This window comes from Loa loa, assembly GCF_000183805.2.
Source record: "Loa loa unplaced genomic scaffold supercont3.143, whole genome shotgun sequence".
Lineage (NCBI taxonomy): Eukaryota > Metazoa > Nematoda > Chromadorea > Rhabditida > Onchocercidae > Loa > Loa loa.
In genome coordinates this window covers 150,052-160,614 of record NW_018108323.1, presented here as the reverse complement: position 1 = coordinate 160,614, position 10,563 = coordinate 150,052, and the positions used below count along the sequence as shown (strand labels likewise).

Sequence of the window (10,563 nt, the reverse complement as noted above, 5' to 3'; positions counted from 1 at the left end):
GATTGACGTGAAATTACAAAGGAAGTGGAAGACTTTGAGTGAAATAATTTTATCTTTTCTGCTGGAAACATTATTAGTTCAAGAGGTAAGGGAATAGTGTATAATGTTATGCTATACAATTACATCGGATCGATTTTTTTGCTAAATAAGCTAATGCAAATTTATCAGTACACGAACAATAACTGATCAACAACGAAAAGAGGTGTGCCAGAAGTCTGATGAATCTTAGTTAATTATAATTACTACAATTTAATTATCATGCATTCATGTAATTTACACGTATCAAGTATCATAATATGACAATCTCGTAAGCAAACTGTCTTCAACCTTTTCCTCTGGTTGCTTCTATGATAATACAATATTTCAGACAAAATTCCTCTATCATGTATATTAATTGCCTATTTGATCTTTTGAATTAGAAATAGGAATTTTTGATTGGATCAATAAATTGACTTCGGCATTCTGAGAGATTGGAATTTCTGTGCATAAGCCTCTAAGATAAGCTTTTCTGAGCAGCAAAAAATCGAAACGAAGAAATAAATCAAGCAATGAAGAAATGAATTCATGAAAAAAAAATAAGAACAAAACGAATTTTCGTAATATTTGAAACGAAAATTGGTATTAAATTTAAGCTGTGAGACAAGCATGATATAGAATCACAATAGACACAAGTTTTAGCGAAGGAAATTTGGCAAATTTCAAACCATATCATTATACCGCGTAGCAATTCAAAGAAAAATTGTGTTTGTTTGAATAAATGCTTAATATTAAGATGTATCTCACGTAGCAGGACAACTGACATTTAATCTCGAAAATGAAAACCTCGAGAATGGAAAACATATTGCGTTCATTATCTGTGAAAAAAGATAATCAATAATGATTTCAAACGCATGCACTGTCATTTTTTTGGATGAATTTTCAAAAATTTTAAATAAAATAAAGTTTAACAATGGATATTTGAAAAAAAGAATTTATTTCACGTCTAAATTTGTTGTATTATTTTTGAAATTTAGCATTGAAAGAAATAAAATTTAAAGAGTGGAAGAAACAGCAGCTTGTAGATTTTTGTCATACTTTATGTTAAAGACTAGTAAATTACTTAAGTAAAATTTCATCGTCATTTAACATTTGCAGCTTTAGAAGTGAGACGATAAAATGTCATTTTGAAAGTAGAATAATCGAATTGAGGCAGAAACATTGCCTTCTTGAAGTTGTTCGAATAAGACGGCAACATTACAATTTACAGGGAATCTTGTAATATCACAGAAAGAAAAGCAATAACTATCGATATGATAAAATTTTGGCTTATCTTATCAACGACGACCTTACTGCTGCCAAATATTGCAATTGCAATTTCCACAATTGCATTTTGTTTGTTTCTGCTCTTCGGCTCCTTTTTATTATCGAATTCATCATTCATGTATTCTTACTTTTTGCCCAAGTTGTCCGGAACAATCTATTCGTTTTGCACAATTATTCCCAGGGATGGCTCACAGGAATCAAAATATGGTCTGCAAAGGCGATGGCGAAACGATTAGGAAATTATTAATGATGGAAAAAAATTGCTTTTGTCTTTTGTGTTTGTGACTTTATTCCCATGTTCCTTCATTTTTATATCGCAGTGTTATCTAAATTTAATTTATATGTTAAAAATTCTGATTAAAGTTTGCCCTCGAATTAACAGAATTTATTGTTTTTAAATCTTTTGATTCCTGCTACAAATAAAAAAGCCAAAGTAGTCGTTGGTCAAGAGAAGAATGGGAACCACTAGTTTAGCATAACATGGAGCGTGCGTTTTGATTTGAATATGACCAAATTTAATATGAGAAAAATGCGTTTGAATAAGAATAGAGTGAAATTGTTCCAAATCTATTTTACTTATCAAATTGTCTCTCAAGGTTTCGTAAAATCAAACTACTATCAATTTTACAAAATAATCTTTGTTTTGATTTTGTGTGAAATTAATTTCAATGTACATACTTTTTTTCGAGATCCTCTATTTGGAAGTATTTCAGTAGAATAACCGTTTCATGAACTTTTACTCATATCGTCATGCAGAAGTTATAGAAAAGAATTAGCAAATGAAGATTAAGTCAAATCAAATAAATAAAAATGGTGGGAGATAAGAGATGAAGCGGTGACGGGCGCGTATGATCAACACACAAATATGCAAAATGCAGGATACAGGATGCCAGATGCAAGATGGATAGTGGCAACAAGGGTGAAGGTTAGAAAGCAAGCTAACTGAATAATTCGTTGCAAAAAGTATTTTCAACAAGTAGTGAAAAGAAGATTATTTATTAGGAGATATGAGAAGAACTGAAAGGTGAAAGGAAAAGATGAGAAACTATGATTGGGGTTTCAAAGCAGCCTGAGTTGGGTACGAGGATGTTGTATCTGAAGGTTAGAAGTAATGGTGAAGTAAGGAAGTTGAAGATGTTTGGGATCACTTTTCATAATCCATCTAATTTCGCAACCTTAAATTTATCCAGACTAATTAGTGCCTTCAGCTCTCACAGGCAAATAATTCTGTCGTATGATATTTGTAACGAAATATAAATGCAATACGGCTTTCGGGAAATCTAACACATTCCTCGTGATCCTATACTTCTCTTGTCACTTTGATGATGATATGTAAAACACAAGACAGTATGCTGTTGTGATTTGTTGAAAAATAGCCTGTGAGGGTATAGGGACATGCTGCTTTGATGATGCTCAAGTTGACATCTCGTAATGGCGATCCCATCGTTTGAAGGATTAAAGGTCAATGCTTCGATGATCTTTAATGGCCATCTTACTGTTTCAATTCACCTCCCTCCTACTTCGGCATTTTTTTTTAAGCTCAATATGACAGTCTATTGACAATGCACAGTGAATTAAATCGAACCGCCCATCGCGCATGCGACACTAACACACACTCACTCACTACATACATATGAGAGATTCGAAACGGGTTGGTAAAACCTTACCGATCAACAATGCTCAAATTATGTTTTGGCAGGTGACACTGTCCGGAAAGCGAATCAACGATCAAGCACCGTACCAGCACTTCTTTATTGATTATTGCATTACATTATGATCTATCTGTTGGATGTCGTCAGATCAAACAAGAATTTTATTATATATATAATGCTTACACTATTGCTGCTATCCCTACACAAATATAATATGCTATCTTTATTATATGAACTAAATTTTTGTCGGTAATGGTAATAAAATTGGCAAATGGAAGTGAAAAGTTGTAAATGCCTGTTTTTAAGGGTGAAAAAAAAAAAAAAAAGATATGGAAAGGGTAATTGATCAATCACTTGGTGTACCAATCATCTGCTATGATCACGAGCCGCGTTCACGGTTAGTCTTTGACGAGAACTATCTTTGACCTGAACTGAGCTGATTCAATTATGATCAGAAATAACTGGCCTAGTAGTCAACGAAATTACACCAAATTTTAGGCCATTATGTTAGCATTTTTTTGATATTCCGCTTATTGTTCGTTCCGATTAAAATTTTCATAGCTTTTAAATCCTTCAACAGATTTTTTTTCAGGGGTCAGCTACCCGAAGTGATGGAATCTATTCTTCTTCAACGACCACAACAGTTATTCAACTCTGAAACGGTTACTTTTCTGCTGCTACTCAGGATTTTTCTCTTGGAATTTTATAAGCAAAAGGATTATTTGATAAGATCTTCAGGAATCTCCATCATTCTACCATCATTCGTCTATCATTCTACCATTCTACCATACGTATCCTACTATCACTTTCCATCTCATATTGAAATTACGTGTAGGCTTTTATCTATTCGTCATCCTGAAAGCTATGTCAGTGAGTGATCCACTGTTTGGTTGAGTACTAGAACTTAAACATTACCATTTGTAAGGAATGAATTAGTAACTTTTTGTAATTTGTAAATGCAAGTAACGAGTAATGAATTCATTTAGACAAGTTTATCAGGGAAGGATGACGCGAAGGAAAATCTCCCACCTATCTTCATTGGAAATGAAGGTCCATCCGTGGTCGTCAAACTCACTGTCTGTGTTATCGCTTTCATTGTTATGGTTATTTGCTTGTGTTTTCTTTTCGTATAAATTGGATATTTGCTTGTTCTACTTTTTACCTCTTTACCAATCGTTTCCGTTAAAATTCTAAAGCCAACAATTATTACGTAGGGTACATCATTTTCAGCGGACACTTTCGACTGCATAATACTGCTCCCACTTTTTCATCAATAATAAGTAACTATGAGCAGCCTTTCTCATCACTCGGATTATCACGTATATGTTGTTAAATCATCACAAAGTGTAAAAATGTTATCCAAATGTGCACCGTTTTAAACATACACAACTGAAAATGTGCAAGTATGCACAAAATTGATAACGACAAGAAACTGTATAAATATGCACAATACTGTAACAGGAAAGCTTCAAAATGAGTTATATGAACAGTGACCCTACATACTGTGCCACATATGCCAAGTAAGTGACCGAAATAGTGAATCGACTTTAAACCTTTATAAACTTGTAACAGTAACGCAAAACAATCAATGAACAATCGTGAGTTAGAAAATCTCGACACAATTCTTGGGATTACGGATTAAAATAATACGCATAAAACGAATTATTCCAATATGTGTAGCTCATTTAAAGACAATAAAAAGCACGGTAAATATGCTTACAATGAGCATTACAACAATGTGAAAGTTTCTGAAACAAATTCAAAAATAAAGGTTAACTGAAACAGAGCAAGGAAATGCAGCCAGGCAGACTATGAACAGACAACGACTAAAGTGGGGATGGATTATAATCGGAGTCGAGTATGGATGCTGCTGGTTCGATGTTTTCTCTGTTTCCCAAATAAATCAGTTCCATTATGATGTATGAAATGATGAAAAAAATGAACCCGAATAGAAGCACAGTGAGATCATGCGTTAGACATGGATGTATGGTTAAGAAAAGCTCCAACTGCTTCGTGGTCCAAACACTTTCCACCCAAGTTGAATAAACTCCTGAATGCATATTGTACCCTGAAAATTTCCATACTAAATTGCAGAAAGGACAAACGTGAAAATTTGAAGCGGACAAATAAAGAAAATGGTAAATTTCCACTGCAGATAAAATGAAATAAACTTGAGATAACAAAAACTTATCGAGAGAAACCTGTGTTCCGTCGAAACAGAAAAAATTTACACAAAACAATACCATCTAATTTGAAGGCCGGAGATTCCGCTGCTGTTATATATAGCGAATTACGATAACATGTAAATTTCTCATCTTCTGGATCATACTGCCAAGTATAATGATAAATCTGCAAGAGATTTCCCTCTCGAAAAATTACTTGTTATTCATTAGTACTCGGAAAACCAACTGCTCCCAACAAATTTTATCCTAATGTTGTGAGTGGGAATAGTGATGAATGAATAGGTTTGAATGTAAAAGGTGATTATTCACCAATAATTTTGTAATTCCCATGTTGAATGCCGTTTATGTTGAATTTTGTAATTTTCATGTTGAATGCCGTATAGTAATTTTGTGCATGCAGGTTTTAAGTTTGAATGTTGTTCTACATATCACAGTATGATACCTGCATTTCGCATTTCATACTAAACGCTTTATTTGAGTGTTTTTAAAAAACACTGTACTGGCAAGTGAGCATGAGCAAAATTTTTTTCAGTTGTGAGTTCTGAAGAAATGAAACGATAAAAACTGTTAAGTAAAATCATCCTGTTACCTTTTGGTGTTTATTTAAATCTTCACACTGGCCACGATCGGGAACATTAACGGCGTTCTTGGATCCAAGAACATTTACAATTAACATAGTCATAAGAAGGCGAATTAACGAATAACTGTTTCTTCCTACCGATATATATGTTTCTTTCGCTGCAAAGTTTGCAAATGCAATACTTTTTGAAAGCACTTTTCACAAAGCCCACAGAATTTAGACAATAAAAGGAGAATTTTCAAATTGAGTTTATGTCTGTAAATGTCTGTTATATCGAACGATAAGGTCAAAATGGACACAAATATTATAAAAAGATTTGTTTGAACTAACAGTGATGTTCAAATCGATCGTCGCCTTTCGTGATACTTCTGAAGAAATCACAAGTATACCAATCAGAATATTTCAAGAAGCAATCCAGAAGAACGGCTACCTATAATGAAATATTCGTCAAAAGCACCATGACTACTACAGGGAAAAAAATTCAATGAATTTGGTGAGTAATGTTTGCTTACATATAATTCATCTATATCATACTGATTGAATAAATCAATTTCTGTTTCATTCCCACCAGTAACGAAACCTGCTATTGCTCCCATAACAGCATTCGCAGCAGCAATAACTTGAGTTCGCAGTTTGGCAGTTCCATTTTTGAAAACATTTTGGTCCTCCAACGAATTTAATCGGCTGCAAATACACCATTACCGACAGTATATTTTTTTAAATTTAAAGAGATAGAAAAAGTTACTAGCCATGATAAGTTACTAGCTATAATAATAGTTCTATTTACCACAAGCACCTGTTTTTATTAAGCCATCACAGTTGAACAATTTCTTTAACTAACTTGTAAATATACTGTTGACCGAAAGGCCGGAGAACGAAACCAGCTATGTCACGCTTTTCTTTCAAAAATGACTGATAAGAAGAAGGTGGTAGTCGACCCTTTTTCTCAACAATTTTACTACCTCTTCTACCCTCATTTCTGGACTCGCTTTGCTTAAGGGATGACCTGGCTGCATCGAGTAAAATTTGCACCTAAAATATAGCAACACTTATCCAGTGATATGAAAATACAGAATTATATAGTTCTCAGAGAATCCATCTCACATTATTAAGATACGACAAAATTGCCGTTTAACTTAAGATAACCTAAACGGGTCCTAAATACTGCCTGTAAAATAGCACAGGAAAATGAATTTTATCCACATTAGAGATGAGTTATGTTTTTCTAAGAATTTGCTGCTCAACATACTTTCAGTTTGTTTTCAGGAGTATCGTAAGCTTTTGAATCGATATGGGCAGAGAACGTTGGTTCTGAACCATCAAGCTGCTGTACCTGTAAAATAATGACAACTGAAAATGATAAAATATAAAATTTATTGATAAGGTGTTTTCGACCCAATGTTTGTTGAATTTGTTGCGCATATGTAGAAATGACCTGTTAATCAACCTTATTCAACAGTGCTGCCACCATCCTTATGATCTTCATGGTTACCTCAATAAAACTATTGATGTCTGTTAGCTTGATGTCTAAAGGAAATCCGCCTTTTATGATGTCATTTACTGTGGCACTACTTCCAATATAACCCAGCGATTCCTGAAATCACTTGTTTACATTAAATTACCTCTTGCATTCCACAACAACATACTGATTATGAATATACTAATAAAGAAAAAAGTTTTAATTAAACTTATGTGATCACGACTCAATATTTATACTGGTTTAATTCAATAAACAACAATGCAAAAATTCGCTGTTGTAGATTCATAATCATACACCGTGAAAAAAGGCGAAAATAACGGCCCGTCTGTTGCGCTTCGTCACAGCTTCAAATTCACTGGAATGATTTGCAATTGTTTTAGCAACTGCTAGAAGACTAATGAGTGATGTGAGAACAGACACGTCGCCAACAGCTGCTTCTGTGAACGAACTGAAGGAATCCATCTACAACATCCTCAAACACTGCCTCTGTAGTCATTCCATTTTCATTAGTGCTCAAAATTGTCTTTCTAAAATTCACCATATGGAACGAAACTAAATATATGAAATTATACTCGGGCAGAGAGAACCAAGCTTTTCGGCCTGAACTTTTTCGTAATTGCAGGAACCGTTGCAAACAAATTTTTGTCTTCCAATGGGTCACACAGAGAGATCCTGAAATCAAATAATTTCAACTGTACCTGCACAGTTTAACGAAACAAAATCAAAATACTTTTTTGAGCACTAACGATGAATCCGAAAAGCCGTAGAACAGCCTCTGGCGTTGGAGACATATTTGAGCATTGCCCGCTGCCCGCATGAAATGTTTCATACGCGCTGAACAAAGCACAGCTCCTCTCAAATTCCTCTTGTTGAATGCCTCATAGCACTGCAACAATTGCTTTTTGGATGGAGGCAGGTGTGGTATTGAAATCCATGAGATCTACGAGTGCATGACTCAGTCACACTAGTGGTATTTCAGATTATTTCAAAGGAAATGGCAAATATGCAGCGTAGAAAACCCACTTACGAAGTTTCGTATGATATCGATTTCTGTGCGATTTTCAATAACAAAAATTGGTTTCTTCCAATTGATGAATCGAAAACCTTCTGGCAAAAGTGCACCACGTTCGTTCCAACGATTTTCACAATCTCCATTGAGATCTGAAAAATGTGAAGTTTCACAATAAATTATGGACCTAACGGAGAACATGAAACATTAAAAATTCATACCAAACTGCGCATTAGGGCAAAAGGCATCTTCTGAAAATCCGATATTCAGCCGTTTTTGGTCGTTGGTAACAAAGTCGTTGCGTAACAGAAGCACACCACTTACCCTATCGTCCTTCAATACTCTGATCAATCTCCTGCAGCAGCAACAGTATATGTCGCTTTTATAAATACCAATCATTTTATTTTACGATAAGATCAACCAGAAATTATAAAGTTCGACCTGAAACTTACTCATTTAAAAGAAATATATCGAAAGCTGTGATAATGCGATCTGCGAAATCAAGACCTGGTATAAGGTTAATGAACTCATCAGCATTATCGGCATAAACAACAACACCTTCGTTTCCTTCCTCTTCAGCTGAAAGAGTGCCAAATACAGAACTTATTTGTGGTACATAGAACGCATTTATTTTGATCATTCGGTTGCAGCGCCTATATATCTCCTTTTAAACAGTGTAAGTACTTACAACCGCATCCAATTTCATGTGTTCCATTCAGTAATCGAAAGCAGCTATACCTTCCACCAATCAAATCTAGATAAATCTGATCTGCTAGTCGTTCACCACAACTGATCTTCACTGAATGAATCTCTTTGTAGTTATATTCCTCTATTAAGACAGCTGATACTCACCTATCTCTACCATCACAGTTCATATCATTTAATAGGTAATTTCGCCTTTCCGGCAATCAATGAATAGTACTGAACCTTTCTCTCATTTTGCTTACAGCATATATCGTATATTTTCTCCTCTACAATAGAGGCCCGAAACGTTTGCAGTCCCACTAGTCGTAAGAATTCCTCTGTTTGAAAGAAAATTCCTACTTTTACAACAGTAAAATTCGAAAGAAACTAGCATACACGAAGTTACGAAAGTAAAAGTTGACACCAATGTTTCATAGCAATCCCACCTGCATCAACCGTATTACCTGAAATAAAGTGAATGGGAGAACAGGGAAGTTATGTATGGAATAGCTGGAATTCGTACAACCACAGACTCTGTAAATGATCCCTGTACGGACCTCTATCAAATACAAATGTGTCGTAAATATAATGCAATTGTTAACCGCATACTTTGAAAATACCTCACCAACTCTTAGTTCTCACTAACTTGACAAGGAACAATACAGTAGGTACGAAAGTTCTTCAAAAATAACCCGAATACAAAAGATGCGCTTGACTTTATAAACGTACGTGGAATTTGCGGTGGAGAAGATGGGAATTTGACATGTTCAAAGGTTGAGTTTAAACAGGAAAATTATTGCCAGAAAGACAGAAGTTGGAATATCTCATGAAATATTCAAGAAATAAACAGTTCAAGATGGCAAGATCTGATTAACAAACATGACTGAAGAGCCAATTAGCTCAGCCTCAACTACTCTTGAACAAGCGACTGGGATGAATTGAAGCGAACCGAAAACGGGCATAATGTGAAATTTATGTCCCAGTGTTGCAAGACTCTATTCATGTAAATCTGTCATGTTAGATTTACAGAGCATACTGTCAGCGCCTCTTCTACATTCTTATGTCATCACCAATACCGTATCGAGCGATAAAGCTGGTCCGTCACGTGGTGAAGAGTGCTATCTATGGATGTATGTTAGAACGGATACCTTGTGTGACAGGAAATCGGGCGCAATAAGATTTGAAAAAACAATGTGCGGTGAAATGGACAAATGCAACCACGATGAATTACACTTCATGATTTGATCGTTGTACCTCTTCCAGATGATCAATGTAAGGTTGTACGTGGTGTATTGTCACTCTCTGTGGCCAAGCCGAAAAAATGTTGAGTTGTTTTAATTAAAATTCAGGATATCTCTCAGATAAACGCTTTGTTATATAAAATTAATAAAATAATATTTCGATATCCAAAGCGATGAATTATTTATCCAAATCTAACTCTTTCAATTTCTTAACCAATCTTAATTACAATGCTTAAATGTTGCAGACAAAACTCTTTGTTGTAAACTTTTCCGAATCTGTTAAGCTTGCATGCAATTGTCGGAATGTTGTAAAAAACTTATATGCAAATATCGAAATCTTGTAAAGAACCGCTAGTCTGGTAGTTAAGCCATTGTGTCTGGAATGAATTTAACAGATTGATTAACAATCTATTAAACTTCACAACATTCTGT

General features: G+C 34.7%; 3 protein-coding genes across 3 annotated transcripts; 2 read left to right on the top strand and 1 right to left on the bottom strand.

Annotated features, from left to right (window-relative positions):
* The first annotated feature begins 3,264 nt into the window (after window positions 1-3,264).
* Window positions 3,265-4,519, top strand: LOAG_08478 (hypothetical protein). Its single transcript, XM_003144009.2, has 3 exons — window positions 3,265-3,351; window positions 3,547-3,616; window positions 3,941-4,519. The coding sequence occupies exons 1-3, from the start codon at window positions 3,284-3,286 to the stop codon at window positions 4,085-4,087; spliced, it is 285 nt and encodes a 94-aa protein (XP_003144057.1). The 5' UTR covers window positions 3,265-3,283; the 3' UTR covers window positions 4,088-4,519.
* A 261-nt stretch (window positions 4,520-4,780) lies between these two features.
* On the bottom strand, window positions 4,781-9,071 carry LOAG_08477 (hypothetical protein; the record flags this gene model as incomplete). The annotated part of the gene is made up of 16 exons (XM_020447713.1): window positions 4,781-5,022; window positions 5,198-5,303; window positions 5,727-5,875; window positions 6,048-6,147; window positions 6,230-6,401; window positions 6,559-6,749; window positions 6,967-7,050; window positions 7,210-7,311; window positions 7,492-7,659; window positions 7,770-7,869; window positions 7,944-8,083; window positions 8,225-8,358; window positions 8,428-8,561; window positions 8,659-8,785; window positions 8,895-9,005; window positions 9,059-9,071. The coding sequence occupies 16 exons, from the start codon at window positions 9,069-9,071 to the stop codon at window positions 4,781-4,783; spliced, it is 2,073 nt and encodes a 690-aa protein (XP_020302086.1).
* A 316-nt stretch (window positions 9,072-9,387) lies between these two features.
* On the top strand, window positions 9,388-10,135 carry LOAG_08476 (hypothetical protein; the record flags this gene model as incomplete). The annotated part of the gene is made up of 3 exons (XM_003144007.1): window positions 9,388-9,426; window positions 9,559-9,663; window positions 9,920-10,135. The coding sequence occupies 3 exons, from the start codon at window positions 9,388-9,390 to the stop codon at window positions 10,133-10,135; spliced, it is 360 nt and encodes a 119-aa protein (XP_003144055.1).
* Window positions 10,136-10,563: the final 428 nt, after the last annotated feature.

Excerpts from the sequence above, each read along its gene's own strand:
- LOAG_08478 (XM_003144009.2), top strand. The coding sequence starts at position 3,284 with ATGGAAAGGGTAATTGATCAATCACTTGGTGTACCAATCATCTGCTAT. Across the intron at positions 3,352-3,546 it reads GATCACGAGCCGCGTTCACG|GGGTCAGCTACCCGAAGTGA; the intron begins GTTAGTCTTTGA and ends ATTTTTTTTCAG. Across the intron at positions 3,617-3,940 it reads AGTTATTCAACTCTGAAACG|ACAAGTTTATCAGGGAAGGA; the intron begins GTTACTTTTCTG and ends GAATTCATTTAG.